At 55.5% G+C, this 25,240-nt stretch overlaps 1 protein-coding gene and 1 long non-coding RNA gene across 11 annotated transcripts in view; one reads left to right on the top strand and one right to left on the bottom strand.

Annotated features, from left to right (window-relative positions):
* Window positions 1-11,893, bottom strand: part of LOC144299980 (uncharacterized) — a 51,846-nt gene extending 39,953 nt beyond the window's left edge. For 4 of the 5 annotated variants that reach the window (XR_013366642.1, XR_013366640.1, XR_013366639.1 and 1 more), the window contains exons 1-4: window positions 11,658-11,893; window positions 10,886-11,033; window positions 5,807-5,976; window positions 3,541-3,666 (exon numbers count right to left, since the gene is read on the bottom strand). This is a non-coding gene — a long non-coding RNA (uncharacterized LOC144299980). The remainder of the gene's footprint in view (window positions 1-3,540; window positions 3,667-5,806; window positions 5,977-10,885; window positions 11,034-11,657) is intronic. The other variant, XR_013366641.1, reaches the window with a different exon arrangement.
* MSI1 (musashi RNA binding protein 1) lies at window positions 1,838-24,541 on the top strand. Of its 6 annotated transcripts, none has more exons than XM_077875909.1 (15): window positions 1,840-1,968; window positions 2,138-2,178; window positions 2,740-2,821; window positions 2,919-3,003; window positions 5,825-5,866; window positions 7,466-7,558; window positions 11,159-11,207; window positions 12,437-12,519; window positions 12,990-13,107; window positions 15,914-15,994; window positions 17,235-17,291; window positions 20,157-20,225; window positions 21,000-21,154; window positions 21,599-21,662; window positions 22,674-24,541. In XM_077875909.1, exons 1-14 carry the CDS (start codon window positions 1,910-1,912, stop codon window positions 21,638-21,640), a joined length of 1,056 nt encoding a protein of 351 aa, XP_077732035.1. In that variant the 5' UTR covers window positions 1,840-1,909; the 3' UTR covers window positions 21,641-21,662; window positions 22,674-24,541. The 6 variants fall into 6 exon arrangements, with proteins under 6 accessions (XP_077732037.1, XP_077732035.1, XP_077732036.1 ...); XM_077875907.1 differs by lacking the exon at window positions 22,674-24,541 and adding an exon at window positions 21,761-22,608 and having other exon boundaries at window positions 1,842-1,968; window positions 20,967-21,154; XM_077875906.1 differs by having other exon boundaries at window positions 1,843-1,968; window positions 20,967-21,154.
* The last annotated feature ends 699 nt before the right edge of the window (window positions 24,542-25,240 follow it).

The following is a 25,240-nucleotide window of genomic DNA, read 5'->3' as shown; positions in this document are numbered from 1 at the left end:
GTTTGTTTCTAGTGTTAAGCGCCTAGGGTGGCAGGATATACCTGCTGGGTGTTCTCAGAAGGTCCCCAAGGAAACCATTAACTTGAGTCTCTCAGTTCTTACATGTGTGGTGGTTAGGGGAGGGGAGGGAAGGTGTACTGAGAACAGGGGGCTGGGCACCGTTCCAGAGGTCAGGGTTATATCGCCCAGAGCTGCAGCACACATGAATAAAAGGTGGATGACTGCAGGATGGATGTCAAGGTGAGCAACAAGGGGCTGGTCGTCAAGTGTCGTCAATGGCTTATGCAGGGTGGATTTAAGGTGGGGAAGGGGGAAAGGGTGGGAGGTGAATTGGGAGGGAGGGGCTCGTGTGGCACCGAGATCCCCAGCAGGGATGGGGGTGTGTGTGTGTGGGGGAGTGGCTGTCTGAGCCTCCAGCTTTGACCCTTTCTTGGCTGGTCTCAGCCAGGAAATTGAGGAGAGGAGACGGATGTGGCGAGGTGGGGACAGGGAGGGTGGCCCCTGGCTCCAGAGGTGATCTGGAATGGAAGTTAGGGTTCCCAAGAGGGAGGGAAGGAGTTTGGGGGCAGGGCGAGGGGGACTCCTAAGTGTCTTGGGTGAAAATACGGGAAGAGATCTCAGAGCCCCAGGAGGTGGAGGCGGAGGGAGGAGGAAGGAGAAGTGAAGGAGTTTGCCTTCATGGGGAGTAGGTCTCAGACCGAAACGGACTGAGAGAATCAACTCCAAACGTGGTAGGTAGGGAGCTGAGGGTCCTCCGATCCGACCCGGCTGGACTTAGAACTCTGCCAAAGAAGGGGGGTGGGGTGGGAGGGGAAGGTGGACAGCTGAGCCGGAGGCCTCCTAAACTGGAAACGGGAGGTTCTAGGCGGCACTGACCTCTCCCCCAGCCTCGGTGGGGAGGGCCGGTGAGCGTCCGGAACCGGCTTTCCCAAATCCAAACACAAGTCTGAGTGGGGCTGACGAGTGAGCCAGGAGCGAGAGAAACAGTGAAGACTCCACACTGGGGGGTGCGGGTGACAGCAAACTGGGACCCCGGGCTTGGAACGGGGGTGGGAGGGAGTGTTCCTCGACAGACCGCACGGAAGGGATCTGGGGGAGTTGAAGGGGAAGCAGGAGCCGAGAAGGGATTCGGGAACCTGATACGGTTTCTCCTGGGGTGCTGCTGGAGTCTCCCCACTCGAGACGCGAGGCTTTGCAAGGGTTCCTCAGACCGGTTATAAAGGATACGGGACACTGGGAGTGGACTGAGGGCTGCTGAGGGGGAGCCCAGAATCAGGTCGGAGGAAACTGGGGGCAGCTTCTCGTTCCCACTGGGGGCGCGGAAGGCTTCTCCACCAGTTGGAGCGCGGGGGGCATGGAGTTGGGGGGCGCTGGGGCCATCTCCCCCCCGACCCAGGGAGATTGGGGAGCTCTTAGATTCTGGTGGCGGGGACCTGAGAGGGAGGACTAGGGGGTCCCCGATCCGGAACCGAGCTACCTTGAAGGCACCGGGAAGCGCTTCATTCCGGGAGGGCGTTCCCACGGCCCGGCCCCGCGCCGGGGCGGGTGGGGGGTGCGGCCGCGCCCTGGTCCCGGCCCGCCTCGGGATTCGGGGTCTCTCTCGCCCTCGGGGACCCAGGAGCCCGGCGGGAGCGGGGTCCGGACGCCGCCGCCTCCGCGGGCGCCCGGGCGCGCGGGCGAGCGCGGGGCTTTATGCGCGCAGGGCGGCGGGGGGAGGAGCCGGCAGGTCGGCCCCCGGCGGGCCCTCCCCTCGGCCGTCCCCGCCCGCCCGCCCGAGCGGGGTCGGGGGAGGGGGCAGCATGGCCTGTCCGTCCGGCCCCCTTCGCCGCGCTCCTCATCTGCCCCGCGCCGAGCGCTGCCGCCGCCGCCGCCGCCGCCGCTCCGCTGCCCGCGCCGCCCGCGGCTCCCGATGGAGACTGACGCGCCCCAGCCCGGCCTCGCCTCCCCGGACTCCCCGCACGACCCCTGGTACGGCCCGGCCCGGCCCGGCCCGGCCTGCCCGGCCCGCGCCCGCCCCGACCCCGCCAACATGGCCGATCCGGGTCGGGCCGGGCCTCCCCGGGGCCCGGGCCCGCGCCCCCTGCGCCCTGGCGCCCGGCGCTCACGCGGGCCCTTTGTGTCTCTCCTCCTCCCGCAGCAAGATGTTCATCGGGGGACTCAGTTGGCAGACCACGCAGGGTGAGCGAGCCCGGGAGCGCCCGCCGGCCAGGCAGGGCACCCGGGACCCCCCGGCGCCCCGGAACCGGACACCCCCGCCCGGCCCCGCGCCCTGCTGACCCCGGGCGCCCCCGCGCCCTCTTTCGCGCCCCGCCCGGGGACCCCGAGAGCGCAGGGCGACCGGCGAGCGCGCACGGCCCAGCGGGTGGAGGGGAGGCGATGAGGGGTTCAGGGGGCATCGGGGGGTGGGCTGGGCCCCCGGGACCCGCCGGCGGCAGCGCCAACTCCGCTCGCACCTGCGGCTCAAACTTTTGTGAGGCGGCTCCGGGAGCGGCGGGAACCCGGCCGGAGCCGTCCCCCCTCCAGCCCAGCTCGGCCCTTGGCTTCCTGGAGCCCCCGTGGGCGCCAGAAGGCTCCACCGGAGCTGGGTGAGGGCTACGGGCGGGGGGGGGCAGTGGAGAGCGCGCAGGCTGCTCGGCGCGGGGGCGGCCGGGCCGCGGCGGGGTCACCGGGGGCAAAGGACGGGGGAGGGGGGAAGGGCGCGGGGCCCGAGCTGGTCCGAAGGCGAGTGTGTGGTTACAGAAGGGCTGCGCGAGTACTTCGGCCAGTTCGGGGAAGTGAAGGAGTGTCTGGTGATGCGGGACCCTCTAACCAAGAGATCCAGGTGAGCCCCTCACCCCCTCCCCTGCTCCCGGCTAGCCCCCCTCCACCGCCCCTCGCTGCCTTGTAACCATCTGCCTCTCCCTCACTACCGCGCGCAGGGGTTTCGGCTTCGTCACTTTCATGGACCAGGCGGGGGTGGATAAAGTGCTGGCGCAGTCGCGGCACGAGCTCGACTCCAAAACAGTGAGTGGCCCCCCGGGCTTCGGGGGTCCTTTGGGAGAGGGAGGCCGCCGGAGGAGAGGGTCAGGACTCTCCCCAGAGGACAGCCCTGAAGGGACGGGGTCCTCAAGGAAGGAGGGAGTTTTCGCAGCAGAACGGCTGCCAAGCTCTGAAACTTTGTCACTAGAGTCCGGGGGCAGAGGGAGGAGAAAAATCCCAGGCCTGCGGTGAGATGCTACATCCCCCAGCCCCTCCCTATACCTAGTAATCTTGATGCCTCTCGGAGCAGCTTGGGGTGGGGCTGGGTCCCTCCCCTAGCCCAAACTGGGTGAGTCAGGGTTGCAGTGACCCACCCCGTGGCTTCTCTGGACTCTAGTATTTGGCTCCCCACCGCCACCATTCCAAACCAATGGCAAAGCACTACTGAATCCCCCTCCCTCTCCCCACTCCCCCCCCCCCCACCCTTTTGGTCTATGAGCTCCCTGCTTTGTGTGGAAGACATGAACCTGCTTTGCCCAGGAAGGGATTTATGAGAAGGGAACTGGCCTGCTGGAAACAAACCTTCTGAGGGCTGGATCCGAGGAGACGCTGCTTTTCTAGCATTCAAACTCCTAAAACATTTTCCTGCTGTCCCACTGCTCCCCAGTGTCTTGGGCCCTCCAGGGGGCGCTGGCCCAGGCCCCTGCTCTAGGGGAGAAGGAAGAGGAGAAAGTCAGAGGAGGGGTCACTCTGTGATGGGGTGACGGGAGGCCAAGGGGCTGGGACAGTATGATCTCTCTCCACACTCCCCCACTCTCTTCCCCAGCCCTGGGCCTCCCTGCTTGGGTCAGTCACTGGCTCCTGTTTACCTGCAACAATAGCTGGTTGTGCCCAAGAATTTGCTAAATTACCGCCTGTCCCCAGCTCCTGTTATCTCTGCCCAGTGGCTCCCACTCCTGCTCGCAGTAATGAGCAAATGAGGCCAGGCCTCAACTTTGCCGGCTCTGAAAGGATCTTCTTGGCGCAGACTGAGTGACCCAGGCTGGGAATGGAGAGACAGTGGCCTATTGTTTTTGGTGATTATCTACCATCTAGCTGCCAGTTCTCCTACCATCCCCTGTCCTCAGAATGCACTGATGGCTTCAGCAGCGCTCAGGAAGCTGAGATTTAGGGACTGGGGCTGGAGGCGGGGCGGGGTCATAGAAGATTGATAAGGAGAAGAGGGGAAGGAGGGCACAGTGGGCATTCTTCTGAGGTTTGGGCTTTTGTGTTTGGCATTCGCTGGCCTGGTGGGGGGGTGGGAGGGCAGTTTATTGTGGGGAATCTATTTTGGGTTCTGACTTTCACCTTTTATTTACTTGTTGGGTTTTATTTATGTTACCAGCTGTGAGTCAGAGTGGAGGTGGGGTGTGTCAGGGATCGGGTTGCGTGGGTCTGTGGGACGTGGCTTGGGTACCGTCTCCCCATCAGGGTCTGCGCAGGGGGACTGTCTGAGGTGCTCTGGTGGCTGGGGAGGCTGCTTCCAGGAGAAAGAGAGAAGGATGAAAATGTCCGTAGAGGTATGAAATCACCCATTCAGACAGGGGAAATGGGCAGTCGTGATTTTCCCTGGAGCCCGGTGGGACTTTGGGAGAGAGGAGACATTGCCTCAGCTCTGTGGGCAGATCCAGTAGGGGAGCCCAGAGGAGGCTGGTTCCTGGTTCATGCCACTTAGGCAGAGAGGAGCCAGAGCCAGTTGTCTAGAACGAGGCTGAGTTGTGAATGAAAGGAACTTTGGGAAAAGATAGATCTTCCCTGCGATTGGCTGGTGAACTTCTGAGTGGTATCTACCCATGTGGGTGGCAAGAAACTCTGGAATGACCAGGCCCCCTAGGTCCTGGCATTGATCACGATGTCTCAGTGCCCTGGCTTTTGCTGTTTATCAGTATGAGTATATACCCAGGAGCACCCAGGTGCATCTTGCTTTTCTCCTTTGGTTGTTCACAGCCAAGGGCAAAGGTGGCCCGCTGGTAATAGCACCTTTGTTTGCACAATGAAGGGCAGTTCACAAAGGGTTGCTTTCACCCATGTTATCTCATTTGATTCCTTGAGGCTGCCCCTGGGAAAAATGTTTGTGATCATCCCCACTTTGCAGACGAGGGAACTGAGGCTCAGATGGTTGAGCAAATGATCAAGATCAGAGATTTGGCCTGGGGCCCAAAGTTTCTCACAGAGTCCAAGTCCCATGCCCTTGCACATTACCAAAGGCTGGATGCATTATCAGGGAGCTGTTTGCTTGCAGCCTCCAAGAGGGCTGTTAGATGTCAGTAGTATTGGGGGAACAGAACTGAGTCCATTCCTGGTGACTTATGAACTCTTATCTTGAAGCAAAGAGTATTTCCATCCACAAGGCTTCCAAAGTGTGGATTGAATGCCTCCCCTAGACAGATATCTACCTGTGTGAAGTCAGTTAGGTGAGCAGAGACCTCAAGTGCTTGAAGGAAGAAGACTTTGCTTACTTTGTGGGGGTTCCTGCTGTGAGCCAGACACCTTGCCAAGTGCTTTGTAAGCATCATCTCAAATAGTCTGTGGACGACCCATTGGAGATAGATCTTACCGTTTGCCCATATTTGCAGGTGAGCCTGGCCCTGAGGCTCAGAGAGGTTAAGTAACTCTCCCAGAGTCTCACAGCTGGGAAACGGTATAAGTGGGATTTGGACCCAGCAGCCTGGCATGAGGGCCTAAATGCTTAGCCATTACACTTTTCTGTCACTTCTGTGTCACCTCTGTGTCATGGGATGAGAGAAGTCCTCAGGGCTGAAAGTTGTGTGGTCACCCATCTGAAGTGTGATAACCAAGGCCCCTTTACCTCTCCCTTCTCTTTCAGATTGATCCCAAGGTGGCCTTTCCTCGGCGAGCACAGCCTAAGGTGGGTATGTGTGTGTCTGAGAGGAGCTGTGTTACTTCAGGCAACAATCTTCCCAGCATTCCCTTCTATGGGAAATGCTTCTGGAACCTCTGGAGTGTGTCTGGAATAGACTGGGATGGGAAGAGGGAGGATTCTTAATGTCTTTGCTCTGTGGATTGAAGACATCCTTCATCTTTCCATCTGTGCTCTGCTCTGGGATGGACTGGGAGGGACTGCATGTGTTGGGTGAAGGAGGAGCCCCTTAGGGGATTCATTGTCCTGTATTGGAAGCCACTACTCTTTGGACTCTGAGTCGAATTCTGACCTCATAGATCACAGCTTCTAAACCCAATGCTCCTGGGGAGGTCAAACCCAGGATAGACACCCCCTGAGGCCGAGCTCGATCAGGCCAGGGAGCTATCTCTGACCACCCCCGCCCCAGTCACCTTCCTACCTCTGGGGTTCACTGTATTCAGCTTGCAGAGAGGGAGGGGACCATGGAGTTGGTCACCTGTTGTCTTTCAACTTGGGCAAGTGGTTGCTTTCCCAAGGCTCTCTTTCCCTTGTGCTGTGGTGGGTTTTTCTGGGTGTGGGTGAATTCTGAGCAGTTGAGCTATATAGCATTCGAAACTTTTGGTGCAGGGCAGGGGCCTGAGATCTCATTCCTGGCCTCAAGGTAACTAGCTGGACCTTATTTTTTAAAATGGTTAAATACAGGGAACAGGAAGGAAGGCCGATTACAGTACAGGGAGCTGAAGACCTCTGAGGCTGCTGACTTAACTTGTGTCCTAGGACTAGGTCCCCTCCAGGAGCTCTGTTTCCCCCTTCGCAGGGGGTTTGGCAGGAACCAGGATGCTTTAAGGTATTGAGCAGGTGGCTTCCACCATGGTGCCCAGCTCCTGCCACAGCCAAGGGAGAGGGACAAGTTTTAGGACACAGGAAGGGGACATCTCTAGAAGGATCCAGCAGAGGGCCTGAAAGCAATTATGAAGCAGGTATTCGAAGGAAGCCGCACCAGGGAGCACATGGTCGGAATTGGGTTAATTCCATTAAGCACGTTGGTGACAGAAGGTGCTTTAGTGTTAGGATGGGGCTGGGAATTGCTGTGGATTAGCCATGCGCTCCTGGGGTAATTAGGACCATGTGTTCTTCCTAAAACAGGGCTGGGGCCACAGGGCTGCCAGAGGTTGGGTTGGGAGAAGGTTGATGAGGAAAATGTCGGCATTGAGTTCAGGGGAACCCTGCGGTGGGCCTTGGTCTCTCCCAGGAGTGCTGGTGGGGTCTCTGAGTTGCACTGTAAGTGTGGATCACTAACCTGCCCCCTTCCTTGTGTTGGTCCTCATGGAAGGCATTTCCCCTTACACAGACCCCAGTGATGGAGGCTGGTGGCCAGGCGGGAGGCACACTCAAGCCAGCCAGTGTGTGGGGTGCACAGCTGCCTATGACAGGCCTGGAGGCGGGGGTCCAAAGGGGAGCTTGCGGGGGGCGGGGGGGCTTCCGAGTAGCTAGGGCCACAGAGAGCTTGTCAGCTGGCACCCTGGCAGGAGGGCTCGAGCCCCTGCTGGTGGCAGTAGGCCACAGGACTCAGATGCCCACTTTCTCATTCCCTCCCCCTAACAGATGGTGACTCGAACGAAGAAGATCTTTGTGGGGGGGCTGTCAGTGAACACCACGGTGGAGGACGTGAAGCAATATTTTGAGCAGTTTGGGAAGGTGGGTCAGAACTGGGGGTGCTTGCTGGGGTGCTCTCGGGGACTGTGGAAGCCCTGTAGAATTGGTTAGTATTAAGCAGAGTCCAATGAGGTCCTTCCAGTTCCTGCAAAAGAGGGGAAAAGACGGCGGGGGGGGGGGTGGGGGGGGTGGGGGCGGGTGGAGGCGGCTCCTTTTGTGGGCGAGGCCCGGCTCCTCACGGTTCAGGATCCTGTCCTATCTGTGGGCCTCAGCCTCTGGACACATCCCCAGGGACGGAAGCCATACAGTGGCTGTCCCTGTTGTTGCCCTTCCCCTGTGTTTTTCTCTCTCGCTTATCGTGATTCTCCCTTGGGAGGCTGCTCTCCCCCTCGCCAGTTCAATCCAGTCACCCCTTGGCCTCCTGGGAGTTTGCACCTGTCCAGGCCATGGGCGGTTGCACCTTCCCCCACTCCTTCCTGGTGAGGATGATAAGGAGGCAATAAATATGATTCCCAATTGCACTCAGCACCCTGCTTGTACAGGTGGGAGCTGGGGGAGGCACTGATCCCCTAGCTGTTTTGGGAGGGGTGAAGGAGAGCACCCTAAATTCCTGATCAGGCCCAACAGATTGGCCCTCAGCTCTGAGGTGCATTGAGCTGGACCATTTAGCTTACAGAGGAGATGTGGCATCATCAGACAATAGGGTGTCCCCAGTAAGGTGAGTATTGTGAACGTTGAGGTCCCATGGGGATATGGCAAAGAGGGGGCCGAATTTTAAGACTGGCGGCGAAGTAGGGCTGCTGTGCTTAGTGCTGGGGTCCCTGTCAGAGGAGACAGGCTAGAGCCAGGTCTCTCTACCTGCCCAGCGAGGTATTTTCAGTGGCCTGGGTAGGCAAAGGGCAGAGGCCTTGGGAATGGGACATGAGCTGGGGACTGGGTGGGTTTCCAGGGCCCCGTCTCTAGGGTAGAAGGGGAGAGGATGGGAGGTCCCCTGGCCAGCGGATGCTGGCGGCGTGGGGGCCAGAGGCCCGGGCTCAGGCGCGCCCACGGGGACCCGGGTACAGGACTGAGGGCAGGTCGGTGGCCTGGGCCCCAGAGGGAAGGGCGCTCCTGGGAAGCGCAGGCCCGCTCGGCTCCGGCGGGGTGTCTTTGTGTCTGAGCGCCGAGCATTAGAGCTCGCACTAATCTGATCCAGCAGCTGTGATTGGAGGCCGCCTGCCCCCGGGGCCGGCGTTGCCATGGCAACCGGGCCCCAGGAGAAGCCGTCAGCGGCCGCGTCTTTTGTTCGGGCCTAAATCGGCGTTGGCATGTGAAACCGGCCCGGGGAGGCCAGGGGGAGCCGGAGAATAGGCTGCCAGGGAGCGAGGGGGACAGCCGGGAATGCCAAGGGCCCCGCGGCGGGGGGCCCCCCGCCCGGATCGAGGGGCCGCCGCCGAGGGGGGAACAATGGTCAGCCGCCATGGCTGCCACTCAGGCTTAGCGGCCGCCGAACTTGGCGGCTCCCACTGGTCAGCAGGCCCCGGCCGCCTCCCCTCCCCCTGCCGGAGCCCCCCTGCCCCCGGGTTCCCATGGAGACCAAAGCCTATTAAGGACACCCGGCTGGGAGGCTCCCTCCTCTCCGCTGGCCCCAGGAGGGGACACCAGTGGGGGTCCCCGGGACCCCCAGCCACTTGCCTTGCTCCCTGCTCCTTGCCCTGGCCTCCACCCGGCTGGCCCGCTAGGGGTCTGTCCCTCCGAGGCCTAGGTTGAAGGGTCCCAGGGGCCAGGGATGGCGGAGCTGGTGAGGCAAGGCCGGAAGGGCCTTGGGCTGAATCACTTTGTTGGGTCAGGCAGGAACTCAGCTATAGGATTAGGGAAGAGGGTGTGGCTTTTATTCATTCATTAAGTCAAAAAATAACTCCTGAGCACAAGCCAAGATGGTCCATAGGATGCCGTCGTTGTCACCGTAACTGACACAGGGACTGTCCTCATGGAACCTTTAAAGCAAGGGTGTTGGGCTGCTTGCTCTCTTGCTTTGCTTCTCCATGGGACCCTGGGCAAGCCCCTCCGTAATACTAGCTGTTGTTTCTTAAACGCTTACTGTATCGCAGGTGCTGTGAATTAGTGTTACAGGTGCTATGTCATTTACCCCCTCTATACAATTCATAGACACTGTGATGCCCATTGCCATTTTACACATGAGGAAACCTAGCCCAGGGTTACCCACCCAGCAAATGCAGGACCTTGGATTCCAATTCCAGTCTGCCCTACTTAAAGCCTGTATTTTTATTACAACTCTCTTTTCTAGATTTCTCTTTTCCATTGTTTAAGCAAGGGGGTGGGGGGAGATGAGCTGAGCCTGCAGTGTCTGCCCAGTTTGGGCCATTTAGCTGATTTGGGATTGGGACTCAGAAGAGGTCCATATGGATAGGAGTGGCAGTGGCATTCTCCTGCAGACCCCTGGAGCAGGAAGCTCCTCGGGGAGGGAGGTGTCATGTCCCTCTGAGATCCTCCAGGGACCCAGCTGCTTCCTGGCTTTGTGGGGTCCTGGTTCTCCCAGGGGTGGGTGGCACCAGAGACCTGGTGCTGTAGGCACCTAAGGAGAGCTGGAGGACCACCCTGTTCAGAGGCTGCCCTCGTCACTTTAATGAGGCAGATGACAGGCTGGAAAGAGAGCCAAGGAGAGTGGAGGAAAGGCGTACCCCATGGCCTCAGGAAGTCTTCCTTCATCCCTTGGGTGTCTGACCATTTAGGGGAGGGTCAGCAGCTGAAGTGGGATGTGTGTGTTGCAGTGGGGTGGGGGGAGGATTTTCACCAAGGACAAATCAGACCTTAGCTTAACCCCATGAGGTGGCTGACATTGGCTGAAGAATTAAGAGGACAAGGAGGAAGCACCAGCTGCAGGCAAAGGGAGGGAGATGGGACTGCAGGAGGGAGCTAAGGCCTTTGGCTGTCTGTGTATCCAAGGGGATGCCTTGAGGGAGCAGCAAGAAGAGAAGACTGGGGTGCAAGGGAGGAGAGGGGGAAGCATGTAGACCACCCCCCTTCCTCAGCCCCCTGCCCCTCCCCCCAGTCAGTGGGAGGCAAGCAGCCCAGGCACTGAACTCTACTTGCTTTAATTACAGCCTCTAGCAAAAGGAAACCTCAATTAGAGGAACCAGGAGAGGGGAGTCAAGACTGGCTGGAGTGGCTGCTGTCCTTCTGGCCTTTTGCAGAAAGGGAACAGGCTTTCATTTCCCTGTTTCTATCTTATTCCCCTGTTTCCTTCTTTGGCACCCACTCCATGCCTTCTCCTCCTCCCAAGCTTGGTCTAGGATTTGCTGTGTGACCTTGGGCAGGTGACTTCCCTTCTCTGAGTCCATCTCCTTATCTACAAAATGGGGCTCTTACATTGCAGGGACCGTAGAGAGGATGACAGGGCAAAGTGCCAGGCAAATACTTGGTGCTTCATATTTGCAGGCTGGTCCACTGAGAATCTGGTGGTTGGATGAGAGGTGCCATGGCAACCGGGCTGGGGTTGTGGATGGAAAGTCATCCCCTGTACAGGGAGCAAGTTTAAGATAAAACCTGGCCTGGGCAAGAGGGGCATAGGTGTGGGAGCTGCCGCTGCTAGGTTGTGGCAGGTCCCCCGTATCTGGTCCACCATGGCAGGCTCTATTTCAGGTGGATGATGCCATGTTGATGTTCGACAAAACCACCAACCGGCACCGAGGTGAGTGTGGCCCCCTCCCCCTTCCCAGGCCAGGCTGGGGGCCTGTGGTCAGCCAGGGGGCTGCAGGTCACAGCTGCCCTTTCATCTTGCCTCCTGACATCCTATCCCCAAGGATCTGCATCCTCTCCCCAGCCTGGCCTTACAGAAGGCTTTTGTCCCGCCATTTCCTGTGCTAGAAACTTGCCCAATTGCAGACACCCGAGAGGAGCAGAGGAGCAACCTCCCCCTTCCAAACTGAGCCCTCCACCCGCCCCCATCCCAGCCTGTGTCTGCCCAGCCTGTGTCTGCTGGGGCTTACCTTGTCCCTGGTAACCAGAGCTTAGGCCAGGCCGCCCCAGGGTCAGGCTGACTCCACAGCCCCGGGCAGTCTGCTCCTGCTCCTGCCCTCCGCACCCCCCCCTCCCCCCCGCCCCCGACTGAACCCAGCCCCCACCCCCCTTGCCCCTGAACCTGTGAGCATCTGGGCCACAGTGTGCATTGCCTGGATGTTTTTCTCCCAAGGGCCTTGCCTTCTGAGAAATCCCATTCCAACCCCTGGGGCACACCCGGAGGAGATGGGGTTGTTTCTCCAGTTGCTTCAGGGCTTTGGGCATATTAGCCTGTTTGAGGATTGGGATATATGCTGGGAGGTGTGTGTGTGCATGTATGTGTATGTGTATATTTGTATCTGTGCATGTGAGAGGGTCTGTGTCTGAATATTTGTAGGGTCTGGTGTGTCATGGTAACTATTCATATGTAGGGAGGCCTTTGTGAGCACTCCCAAGTATCTGTATGATATATTGGTCCCTAGGTATATGTGTGTGTGGGGGCGGGGTGCACATGTGCATGTATCTCTATGTCCTGTATATATGTGACCACGTACAAACACATGTTTGGGTGTCTATACTTTTGTGTAAATAAGTAAGTGTGTGTGTTCTTTCTTTTTGGAAAGCATCTAAGAGAAAAGGCATGTTGAGCGTATTTTCATGACTGCTCTAAAGCTTTCTAATTTTCTGTGTGGCCTTGGGCAAGTCACTTCACTTCTCTGAGCCTTGGCTTTCACATCTGTAATTTGGGTGCTAGAAACCCTGTCTCAGTGGGCGAGGAGTTGAGAGATTCCTAGGCTGCGGGCAGAGGCTTTCCTTAATTCTCGGGCATTCGCCCATGAGAGAGGAGTGGTGGTGTATTATAACTCAGGGCTGGGTTTTGACCATAAACCCTGGCTTTGTCCCTGCCTTTTTGCCCTCTAGGGTTCGGGTTTGTCACGTTTGAGAGCGAGGACATCGTGGAGAAAGTGTGTGAAATCCACTTCCATGAAATCAACAACAAAATGGTGAGGGGGGACTGGACAGGTGGAGGTGCAGAGAAGGAGAGATAGGGGATGCTTGGAGGTTCTGGAGGCAGGCAGAAGGACCACCCAGTCAGTGGGGCAGAGCCAGTTCTCCTACCTCCTGAAGATCTGGACAGGAAGCCAGTGTCTCATGGTGGTTAAAAAGCATGGCTGGTGGAGTCAGAGATACCTGGATTAACATCCTCACTCTACCACTTGCTAGTCTATTCATTAGGCAGATGACTTCCCCAGTTGAGCCCTTTTATGCATCTGTAAAATGAGAGCTGGCAATACTGCTTCCATCTTGGGGTTGGTGTAAACCACTACTGCCTGCAAAGCCGTTTACATAATCTCTATCACCTAGCGAGCACTCCATAAATGGTATCTATGAAACTAAAGGAGGCCTGTTAGGGAACCAGAAGATCTGTGACCCTATGTCTGGAGGAGAGACTGACCATCAGGTCTCATTGCAGGTGGAATGTAAGAAAGCTCAGCCAAAAGAGGTGATGTCGCCGACAGGCTCAGCCCGGGGGAGGTCTCGAGTCATGCCCTATGGGATGGACGCCTTCATGCTGGGCATCGGCATGCTGGGTATGTGCTAGGCCTACACCTGTGGGTACTTCCTTCCCTGCCCGGAACTGCTCCCAGGAGTACCAGCGGCTGTGTAGGTGTTGCCTCTCTGTGGTCTGCCCTCCTGCCTGAATCACTGGGCAGGAGTGGGGACCAAGGATCTCAAGCCTCCAAGCCAACCTAGGGTGGGGCGATTTGGTTGCAGGGTGCTGCCCTCTGGCGGTAGCCAGAAAATGGCCCAGCTGCTCCTTATTCATCAATCCTTCTGTCCATCTGTCCATTTGTTCATCCATCCTTCCTTCCATCCATCCATCCATCCATCCATCCATCCATCCATCCATCCATCCATCCAGTAGTTATTGAGCAACTGTAAATGCTAGGAACTATGCCAACAAATACAACAGTGACTTTCCTGGGAGCTTTATGGTCTGGTAGGGAAAAGAAGTAAGAGTATAAATAAATAGGGTTAGGATGGAGAATTATAGGGTGCCCAGAGAACACAGGCATAGAGAACTGGACCAAGATTTGGAGAAGCCAGAAAGGAAGTCACATTTAAGCTGAGGCTGTGGGTTGAAGAGGTGCTAGTTACAGGAGATCAGGGGAGAAGAGAAGGGTAAAGTATTGCAGCCAGAGGGAACAGCATTTACAAAGAGCAGTTTCTAGAGAGGCAGGACCTGCCCTCATGGGCTTCCCCATCAAGTGGGAGGCAAGAATCAATAGGTAATGATAACACATAGCATAGGGAGGCTGTGGGAGGCCCAAGGAGGCACCTAAACCCATAGAGGGTCCCTGGGGTAAGTGCAGGTCACCATGAGTCTTGAAAGGTAAGCAGGAGTCAGCACGGCTTGAGGCCCACAAGTGTGAGGGGGAAAATCTGAGCTGGGCTCCCTAGGAAGCTCCTAGTCTCCCTGGAGAGACAAGATATATCCACACAGAAAGAGAACAGTACCTTTTTATTAGGTACAGAGGGAGGACTGCTCTGGAAACTCAGGCGGGGTGCATGGCATGGCCCAGAGGGTCAAGATGGGGACCACAAGTAGAGTGGGTGAGGAGAGCACCCTCCAAACAGCACTGTCATCTCTTGAAGCTTTCTTTTAACTTTCTCTTGTTAAGTAATTCCAGACTTTCAGAAGAGTTGCAAAAATATCACAATACCAAGAATATCCACATACCTTTTACCAGACTCACCTGTTAATATTATACCCCATTCACTTTATCTTTTACTTTGTCTCTGTATGCATATATATGTACGTACATATACATATAGATGTTCACACACACACACACACACACTACAGTTGTGATAGTCCACTGAATCATTTGAGCTCAAGTTACATGCATTATGGCCTTCACCCCTTAAATACTTCAGTGTGTATTTCCTAAGATTAGCAGTATTTTTCTCATGAAGCCACACAATAATAATCCACCGGATACATTTATATTGATCCAGTATTTCAATCTATTTTCTAGTTTGATCATTAGCATATTTTTGCCCTTCAAATAAGATCCAGGCTAGAATCAAGTAATGCATTTAGTTGTCCCATGTCTTTAGCCTCCTTTGGTCTGGAACATTGAGACCTGTTTTCTTGTCAGGGTGATTCATTAACTGGTTTCAGTCCATGTTAAAAATGACGAAGAGGGGCGAGCGACACTGGTGGCTCAGTGGTTTAGTGCCGCCTTTGGCCCAGGGCCTGATCCTGGAGTCCCAGGATCGAGTCCCACGTCAGGCTCCCTGCATGGAGCCTGCTTCTCCCTCTGCCTGTGTCTCTGCCTCTCTCTCTTTCTCTGTGTCTCTCATGAATAAATAAATAAAATATTAAAAAAAAAAATGACGAAGAGGGAAAGAGTGACACTGATGGTTTAGAGGCCTGGAACCAGTTAGCTCTGAATGCAAATCCCAGTTACACATTTATTACTCTTGCTACCCATTGTTACTATCTGATTTTTCAGGCAAAGCTGCACACATTTATTAGATACACACAAGTCGCAGGCACTGGGAGCTTGTCCTGGAGATACAGAAATAAAAGATGGGGGAAACAGAAGATCAGCTATTTTTAAAAACCCTGGGAGGGACACCTGGCTGGCTCAGTGGGAGGAACATGTGACTCTTGATCTTGGGGCTGTGAGCTTGAGCCCTACTCTGGGTGTGGAGGTTACTTAAAATAAATAAATAAAAAATTAACAACAACCCAGGAGAAGTTCAGATGATGATCATTGGTGCTGTGGGGAAATTGCTAAACATTGTAAGCAATGGGAGGGAGGACTCTTGTAATGACCTCTCCAAGGAGGTGACATTTGAGTTGCAACTTACACAATGACAAGGACACAGTCATGGGAAAACCCTGGGGGTGGGGGGGTGGAAAGAGCCTTCCAGGCAGAGGAAATAGCCTGTGCAAAGGCCCTGAGGTGGGAAGGAGCTTGGTGGCCTTGAGAAACAGCAGAGAGGCCATGTGACTGGAGGAGAGCATAGATGAGGACGAGACGGAGGCAGAATCCAGAGCACCAAGGGTCTTGGTAAGGGTTTGGATTATCCTCAGCCAATGTGTCACCTCTTTGAGCCTCAGTTTTCCCTGTCTGTAAAATGGGGCTCCCAAGAGTATCTGCCTCTTAGGATTCTTGTGAGGCTTAAGGAGAGAATAAACTATGTGCAGGGCGCTTAGCACAGGGCTTGGCATGCAGAAGGTGTTTGGTAAATGTGATCATTATCTGCGCTACAAGGTGGGGAGGGAAACCTTCCCTGCTCGGGCTCAGGGGCTCGGATCTTCCCTGCCGAGCAGGATCTGAGCAGGAGGTGAGGCCTCTGACACTGGCTCCCTTGCCCTATCAGGTTACCCCGGTTTCCAGGCCACAACCTATGCCAGCCGGAGTTATACAGGCCTCGCCCCTGGCTACACCTACCAGTTCCCCGGTAAGTCCTGCTTGGTGTCCCTCTGCCGCCAGCATGTCCCCGGTTCCCAGGCAGTCTGACTCCTCAGGGCGGTGTCTGAGGGTGCATGGCTGGGGGGGCGGGGGTGGTCTGCCTGCTGGAGGCTTGGAAGGAAGGGCATGTCTGAGGAAGGAGCACCTCTCCCCACCCATCCCCTCTTCCCCTCCTCCCCAGAAGTTGGGGACACCCCCATCCCCACCCCTGCGTGGTCCTGCATGGCACGGTTCTCTCTCAGGCTGATCTCTGCCTGCCTCCTCCCTTTCTCCCTCCTCACGCCATTCTGAGTTGCCACTTCCACCCAAAGAAGGCATCAGACTTGTGGTGGAAGCGTCCCGGAGGGCCACCGCCAGCTGTGTCTTTATAGACACACTTATAATGACCACGTGCTACGCTGAGCCCTTTCAAGGCCGACAGACCTTTTGTGGCCCTGACTGCTGAAAAACAATCTAAGAGCCTGATGATCACCACCCTGATTTGTAATTCAAAATAAAAATAACACTAGACCTTAGAATAAGTGGCAGGAAGCCCAACAAAGTTCTGAATTTTGCCGTGATGGCTATTCAGTGTTGTTTTCTTTGAAATATCAGATATCAAATTTTTGCAAGCTTTTTTTTTTTTTTTTTTTTTTTGTGGCCTCATTTTTTTTTTTTAGAGGGTCCCTAAGCACTTGCATCCTGTGCCTCTCAGTCTGTCCGGCTTGGGAGTCCTTTTCTATACATTATGTTGTCTTAATCCTGATAACACTCATCCTCATTTTATAGGTGAGGAAATGGTCTCAGAGTGCAGTGACTTGCTAAGACGACCCATTTAGAAAGTAGTAGATCTGGGAACCCAACCTGAGTCTGACCTGCTCTGGGGTCACTGGTTTTTCATCAGTGCTGCCTCACCAGCTCCTCCCCCAAAACAAACAGATAAAGATGAGGATTCTGAAAGGTGTTTTGGTGCAATCTCAAATCTTTTAAGAAACACCAGAATGGTCACTCCAGCATTGCCCCTTGCCCATGGTGTAGGTGGCAACTTGGCCTGCTCTTTCTCTCCCTGTCTCTCTGCCTGTGTCTTTTCCACCTTGCCTGCTGGGCACCGTGCTCTCCCCATCCCAGCTCTTGGGTCCTGTGCATGGCCTGTCCCCCGCCCAGTGTCCCTGTGGGTGCATTGTCCTCCCTGGGCCGTGCCCCAGGGGCCTCCCCTGTATCTTCCTAAGCTGTTTTACGTTTCATTTTAGAATTCCGTGTAGAGCGGACCCCTCTCCCGAGCGCCCCAGTCCTCCCCGAGCTTACAGGTCAGTCGCTCGGATTTCCTACACCTCACAGGCCACACGGGGAGAAAGAGAAGGACCCAGGGGTCTTCGCTGGGGAAAGCTAGTGGGACCCTTTCCCCCTGCCCACCAGCCCTCTGGCTGTGGGGACACCGCAGACTCTGCCCAGGCCCTGGCCAGTCTGTGTAGCTACACGGCCCTTAAGGGTGGGGCATGGGGCCAAGCCCAGCAGATGGAGGAGAAATCACTCATTCATCTATTTGGCAAATATTTATCTAGCGCCTCCCATGTGCCAGGCACCGAGTAGACTTTGGGATCCAGCAGTGAAGAAGCCAGGGTCTCAAACTCTGAGTAGCATGGGCCAGGTGGGGTGTTTGACAGACTGGAGCATGCATGCCTCCACGCTGTGCCAGCTGACCCTTGCCCAGAGGGGATGCACACCTTGTACCTTCAGATCTTGGTTTCTAAGAGAAGCCAGAAACCCAGCTTTTGCTTTTGAATGGGATTTTCAATCGTTTTCAAATGTTGGCAACAAATTCCAAACTGTTAAACCACTGCAGGCCAAATGAAACCTATTGGAGGGCCAAATCCAGCCCTCAGGCTGCCCATTTGCAACTTCTGAGCAAGAGGGGATGAAGGCGCTTGGCTGTCGGGAGCCATTTGTCCAGCTGAAGCTTTCCGCTTGGGCCCATCAGCTCTGCTCTGGAGCTGGGGGGGCGCGGCCAAGTGCGAGGGGAGGGGTTTCTCTATTCAACCTGCTTTCCCCCCACCCCACCCCAGACTCTCCCCCTCAACCTGGCCGTGTGTGGAGGACGCGAGCATGGATGCTGCTTTAGATGAGACCTTCCTTCCAAGGGGTGTTCAGGGACCCCCCAAAATGGGGGAGGGGTGAGGAGAAGGGAGGGAGTAAAGAGTCCTGTAGATGTGGGTGGTAGGGGGCCCTTACCTGAGCAGAGCTGGCTTTGACCCACTGTGTGGGTATTGAAATGGGGGTTCTTTTCTACTCATTTAGAACTTTGTATTGAGGACCTACTCTGTGGGACACTCTGCCAGGTCCTGGGGTTAGAACAGGGACAAGACGGGGCCAGGCCCTGCTCTCACAGGACTTGCAGTCTAGAGAGGAAAACAAATACTTATTATATAAATGAGTGATCCTTTACAGTTGTGATAAGCACTTATGTAGGTTGGCCACGCTGACTTTGCTTTGTGGATGTGCCTAACCAGACCAAGAACCAGACCTCAGAGCCCAGCCCCTGCCCTTAAAAGAAGTGAGAGAAGAAATGTCCCCCTCAGCAGATAGCTTTGTATAGAGGAAGAGGTTTTCCCTGGAGGTCTGAGATCTAAACTTTTTCTCTTGCCTTCAGGAGATGTAGGTATTTCCTTCGTGCATTCGGTAGATACTTACTGGGCCAGGCACTGTTCCAGGTGGGGGTAGAGCAATGAATGAGATGCACAAGGTCCCTGCCCTCCTGGAGCTGATATTTCAGTGGAGACAGCAGTAAACAAGGGAACAAACACACGAACAAAATAATTGCAGAGGGTGAGAAGTTCCCCAAGGAAAATAAAACAGGGAGATGTTCTAAGGCCTTAGGACCAGGGGCAAGGGGCTGCCTCAACAAGGGTGGTGAAGGAGGGGGATGTCTGGGTGAGGAGCCGCTTGCATGGCTCTTAGACAAGGCTCCTCTGCAGTGTGGGAATCCCCCAGACCAAAGGGCCTGCCAAGAATTTTCAGGGGCCGTTTCCGGAGTCCCTAGCCCCAAGTCCAGTAGCAGTTCAGGGCGAAGGTCATCAAAACAGCCCCCAAAAGGATGCCTTTTGGGGTGGGAGACTGGTACTCCTGAGGGCGAATGCCAACTCAGAAGACTCTGGCTCTGGGTGGGGTTGTGGCCTCAGGGGCTGCAGTGGCAGAGCCAAGCAGTAGGGGGCGCTCACCCCACTACCCTAGCCCGAGGGAGCTCCAGGTTCAAACCAACCACTATTTTAGGAAGAGGTTCCTTTTAGGGGTGCCTGGCTGGTTCAGTCCCTAAAGCATGCGACTTGACCTTGAGGTTGTGAGTTTAAGCACCACGTTGGGTGTACAGATTACTTAAAATCTTGAAGGAAAAAAAAGGAGTGTCTACTCCTTCAGCAGACACTTATTAAACATCTACTGTGTATAAATTAAGACAGGGTGCCGGGCAGTCTCTGTCTGAAGAGGGGATCAGAAAAGGGGGTAGGGGAATTTGGGGGAGATAGTGGCCATTTCTGATTGGGTGGCAGTCAGGGGAACCCTGAAGCAGGGAACTGGGTGCACATAGTTTACCAAGGGTGTGGTCTCAGGAGAAGGACAGTGAGAGAAACAGGACAGTCAGCACTGGAGCCGGACTGTGGCCTTGCCTGGAGTCTGGCTTCCCCTGACCCCCCCAGGGAGCTCTGGGGCAGGCCCTGCCCCTCTGAGTTGGTCCCACCTCGAGGCAACAGGCCTGGCTTCTTGTACCTCCTGTCTGGCTCCAGACAGCTGGGGTTGGGATGAGGGCCATAACCTCCTGGGGAGGGTGGGCCCAACCGGCGGCCAAGGGCACTCTCCAGAGAAAGGGGCATTGCTCAGAGTGGGATGCCCCGCTCCCCCACCATTGAGTTTTGTGTTGTTCAAGCATGTCCATTGAGTCCAGGGGGAAAACTGAGGTTGAGTCCATTGCCAGAAAGCCATCCACTCTCCTACCTTTCTCCATCCGTTGCCTGGGTCAAGGCATAGGAGGTGGCCCAAGGGAGTACTCTGCCCCAGTGCTGGCACTGCCCTGACCCTCTGAGGTGGGGTAAGGCTGGAGAGACTCTGCCCAGAGGGGGCCTCCGCTGTCTACCTCTGTGCCCTCACCCACCACACTGAACTGCCCATACCTTTCCTTTCAGCCATTCCTCTCACTGCTTATGGACCAATGGCAGCAGCAGCGGCAGCAGCAGCTGTGGTTCGAGGGACAGGTGAGGACTTCTGGGGTGTAGGAAGCAGGAGGGGTGTAGGGGGCAGAGAAGTCTAGAGGGGAGAGGAGGTAGCCACGGCCACCCTTTACCAGAGGGACTTATCTATTCTTTGCTCCACAAGTATTTACTGAGCAGCTGGCAAGCCAGCCAGGAAGAAAGACTCCCTGTCACCCAGAGCTTGCAGGCTGATGGGTGGGTGTCAGGTGTGACAAAGGCAGTCCTTCCGAAGGATGACCCTGATCTGTTGGGGGAAGTCAGGTACCAGAGGATCCCACAGCTGGAGCCTCTCAGGAGGGCTTCCAGGAGGAGAGGCCTCTTAACTTTCAATTTGAAGGCAAAGAGGAAGAGAAGTGTCCCCAGTAGAGGCCAGTTAGCATGGGGGGAGTATGAGAATGGGGAGTGGAGAAGAGGAGGCAGGAGGAACCGGGTCCTGGGGAGACACCAAACATGTAAGCAGTGGAGTGATGTCGATTTTGGAAAATGCACTTGGCAGCAGGATGGGGAGAGGTTTGCAGGGGATCAGGAGGGGAGGCCTGGAAGTCAGTGAGGAAGCTACTAAGTGGTCAGACCAGGTGGTGGCGGCGGATGGGCTCGTGAAGGCCTCCAGGAGGTAGACCCACAGGGCCCCGCGGGATGGAGGGTTGAGGGAAAGGGAGGGGTCAACGTCAGGGTGGGTAGAACAGGTGTAATGGGGCAACAGTGGGCGCCGGGGCTTTCACCATCTTCTTTCTGGGTTGCCAGGCTCTCACCCCTGGACGATGGCTCCCCCTCCAGGTTCAACTCCCAGCCGCACAGGGGGCTTCCTGGGGACCACAAGCCCTGGCCCCATGGCTGAGCTCTATGGGGCAGCTAACCAGGACTCGGGGGTTAGCAGTTACATCAGCGCTGCCAGCCCCGCCCCCAGCACCGGCTTTGGCCACAGTCTTGGGGTGAGTGGCCAGTCCTGGAAGACTCAGAAGTTGGAGGAGGGAGAGGTTTTGTCTCTGCAGGAGCAGAAGGGGACCGAGGGAGGAAGGATGGAGAAAGATTGTCACCAGGGGGTAACAGTGAGGCTCATCATTCATTCCGTCTGCCAGGCATGAGGTGGGCACCGGGGATGTGGCGCAGATTCACCATCTCTGCCCGCCAGATTCTAGCCTCTTCAGAGGCTAGATTCTAGCTCAGGGGTGCCCTCATTTGACCCAGGGTACTGGTAACATGCAGACTCCAAGCCCTACCCCAGAGAGTCCTTTAGTGGGTGTGCAGTGGGGGTGATAATGGACAGGGCTCCAGAAGGGTCTGTGCCTCACACTCGGTGTTCCCCAGAAGAAAGGAGACCCTATGCCTTCTCTGCTTCCCCCAGGAACCTAGAAGTCAAATTCTTTTCTCCCCAGGGCCCTTTGATTGCCACAGCTTTCACCAATGGGTACCACTGAAGCAGGAGACAGGTAGCAGGAGGTGAGGAGGTGGGCAGGGGCCTGGGGCGGGGGTTGGCACGGGGGAGGGCCGCCCCGTGTGGGCCACAGACCTTGTCTCCATCTTCATGGAGCCTGCAGGCCAGGGAGGAGACAACTTCAGAACAGCAGTGGCCAGAGAACCTGAAAAGCTGCTCAACCTGCTACATAAAAAAATGTAAATGAAAACCACAATAAGGCCGTACATACCACCTGTCAGAGATTTTTTATGATTGCTAATGCCCAACATTGATGAAAGTATAGGAGAAACAACATGTAAATTGTCTCAGCGTTTCCAAAGGGCAGACTGGCACTGTTTATCCAGATTTTAAACATTCAGGCCCTGGACCCCACCATTCCACTTCAAGGCATTTATTTTTAAAAACTGCGAAAAACCTGGGGGGCCTGGCTGGCTCAGTCAGAAGAGCGTGTGACTCTTGATCTCAGGATCTTGAGTTTTCAAGCCCCACGTTGGGTGGAGAGATTACTTAAATAAGTATAACATGAAAAAAAATTAAAAACTGCAAAACACTGAAATGCCCATCAAAAGGAGAGTGGTTAAATACATCAGAGTGTATGCATGCGTCGGCATACCACGCAGCCATTGAAACAGGAGTCTGTCAACATACAGGCATGTCCCGAGAGTGGCATCTCTGTACACGTGGTCACACGGGGGTTCTATGTGAAGCTGCGACATTTCGTCTGTTCCTTCCTTCCTACACTCCAGCCAGTATGTATGGAGCACTGCTTCTGGAAGGAGGGATGTGAGGGACTTCCAAATCACGTGTGAAGGGGCCACTTCAGAGGTTCAGAGAAGGTGCCTCTGCTATGGTGGCAACCGAATAAATCCACTCCTTGAAAATCTTAGGGAAGAAGCAAAGAGGGAACAGAGCCTGCGGAGTGTGCGAGCAGAGCTCTTCCAGGAGAGGCTGCCTGCGTTCTGGGAGTCCCGAGGTGGGGGGGGGGGGGCGACAGGTTGCTGCAGGGGGGGCCCTAACCGCCCGCTGTGTTGCAGCGCCCCGGCCTGCAGCTGACTGAGGACCACAGTGAGCCAGCGAGGGGGCGGGGACACCTCAGCCGCAGCCGCCGCCCCCTCCCCCGCAGCGACTCGGACCGCTACTGCCTGCCCCCAACTCCCAGGGCTCGGCCCCTGCCCTGCAGCCCCCGGACCGCCCGCGTCTGGCTCCCCTACTAACCTCCCCCTCTTACGTCCTTGGCTCCAAACCCCACCACCACCCCTATCCTGCCCGCTTTTATTTATTTTGGATTAGCCGGTTGCCCTCCACCCTCCTGGTTCTGCCCTCTCAGGTCTGTGCCCCTCTCCCCCCGCCGCGCCCCCTTAGGACCCCCCCACCCCGAAGGCTTTTGTATTTGTTCATAGCTAGAGTGAGGGCGGAGGGGGTCTGCTACAGGCCGAAAGCCCTATGCTTGTTTTTTATTCTGATTTCCCCCTCCTTTTCTCTTAACTTTTTTTTCTTTTCTTTCTTTCTTTCTTTTTTTTTTTTTTTAAAGAAACCGTTTTTTAAACTATTTCTAGGTTTGTGAATGTGAAGCCCCAGGCCGCAGGGGGCAAGGGGCCAGGTGCCCCCCACCAGCTGAGAACAAAATGTCTATGTGGGTGTGGGCCCCTGGCCACCTCCCTCCAGCCCTGGAAAGGAGGACAGGGTTGCGTAGGCCAGGCCAAGCCCCTGGAACCATCCCGTCCTGTATCATATGTAAATACTGTGAGGTGAAGCCCCTACCCCTCTCTACTACTCCTTGGAGGTGAGGGCATTGCCTCGCCCCACCTGGCAAAGGTCTCCCCCTGTGTTTCTGTCTCCTCCTCAGACACCGTTACTGTAAGCTTGCAGGTCTCAACTGTGGCCAAGGCAAGCCCGCTCGTTCAGGCCCTAGGGGTCAAGGCCTTGGGCCTGCTCACCCCAAAAACCCAGCGTGGGGACAAGGGGTGAGGAAAGAGAAGGGCTCGCCCAGAGCCACTGCTGGAAAGGAATTAACTCTCCAAAGGTCTCCCCTTGCCCTCTACCTAGGTCAGGACTTCATGGTTTCTGCTCTGAGCCCCCAGGAGTGGGCATCGAGGGGGTACTTTGGGAAGGGGTGGACCCCAGGGGAAAGCAAAAGGCTTCTCAGGGAACCCCCACATTCTCTCACTGAAGTTTCGCACCAGGATGGTCCCACGGCCAGGGCCCCTTGGCAGCCCCGAGTCCCCAAGCCCCCTTCAAAGGAAAAAGAGGCTCAGGGTCTGACTCTTCATGAATAGCAAGTGACCTGGCTGGCACGGCACGGCACGGCAGGGCAGAGGCCCACCTACCTGTTGTCCCCTTCTCCGTGTCCCCCAAACCCCAGGTCTGAGGCTGGGGACCCAAGCTCTCTTCCCCATCAAAGTTCCCATCCCTGAAAACACCCTTTGGAGAGTTAATTGTCTGTGTGAGGTGCTTAACCTATTAGCCCTGAGAACACAAAGCAATAATCTTTGTTACTGAGATGCGCGGCTGTTCGTGTTTTTTTTTTTTGTTTTGTTTTTTTGTTTTTGTTTTTGTTTTGTTTTGTTTTTTTAATGTTTCCTAATAAAAGAGAAGCTGCATTTTATTGGTTTTTATTTTTAATTTTCTACACGTTTGAGCTGAGTCATGAGAGACTCAGCTTCCTTCTCCTCCCCTTCTTGTGACCCCATCCCAACCCCACTGGGCCCACCCATGGGCTCAGGACCCCAGAATTCCGTTTTCTGATTTGTTTGGGGAATTTTTTTTTTTAAAAAGATGTTACACGGTGTTTCCAAGCCAGCAGGTTACCACCCTCCGGTGTCTCTTCTCTCCACATCTGTAACTTCTTTTTCCAGGTTTTATTTTCAGTTTTAAATTCCTAATAAATTATTTGAAAACGGTGCTGGCTTTGTGAGTCTCTTGCATTTCTGTGTACATTCAAGTCAAGGTACGCTCATGACACTTTGTTTTCTCTTACCTTCTGTCTTTTCCTGAAAGTCTGCACTTCCCACTTGACCCAGCTTCCATTTACAACTTCTTGACCAGCTTTAAAGCTTAGCATTGATGATGAGATACCACTTCACACCTATTAGGATGTCCATTATAGGGACGCGCCTGGGTGGCTGAGTGGCTGAGGGTCTGCCTTTGGCTCAGGTCATGATCCCGGGGTCCTGGGATCACATCCCATATCAGGCTCCCCACAGAGAGCCTGCTCCTCCTCCCTCTGCCTATGTCTCTGCCTCTGTCTCATGAATTAAAAAAAAAAAAAATCTTAAAAAAAATGTTTTTAAAAAGGATGGCTATTATTTAAAAAAATATATGTGGGGGCGGGGGATAGTGTTGATGAGGATGTGGAGAAATTGGAAACCCCATGCATAGCTGGTGGGAAGATAAAATGTTGCAGCTACAATGAGAAGCAGTCTAGTGGTCTCTCAAAAAGCTAAAGATTGAATTACCATATGATCCAACAATTCCACTCCTAGGCATATATCCCAAGGAACTGAAAGCAGGGACTCAGATACCTACACACCAATGTTCATAACAGCATTATCCACCATAGCTAAAAAGTGGACACAATCAGGGATCCCTGGGTGGCCCAGCG

The sequence above is a fragment of the Canis aureus genome, chromosome 27 (assembly GCF_053574225.1).
Source record: "Canis aureus isolate CA01 chromosome 27, VMU_Caureus_v.1.0, whole genome shotgun sequence".
Lineage (NCBI taxonomy): Eukaryota > Metazoa > Chordata > Mammalia > Carnivora > Canidae > Canis > Canis aureus.
Note: the sequence above shows the minus strand (reverse complement) of the source record. Positions and strands in the feature narration are given on the sequence as shown.

Coding starts and splice junctions, on each gene's coding strand:
- MSI1 (XM_077875906.1), top strand. CDS start 1,910: ATGGAGACTGACGCGCCCCAGCCCGGCCTCGCCTCCCCGGACTCCCCG. Junction 12,520..12,989: donor ATGAAATCAACAACAAAATG/GTGAGGGGGGAC, acceptor GTCTCATTGCAG/GTGGAATGTAAGAAAGCTCA. Junction 15,995..17,234: donor CTACACCTACCAGTTCCCCG/GTAAGTCCTGCT, acceptor GTTTCATTTTAG/AATTCCGTGTAGAGCGGACC.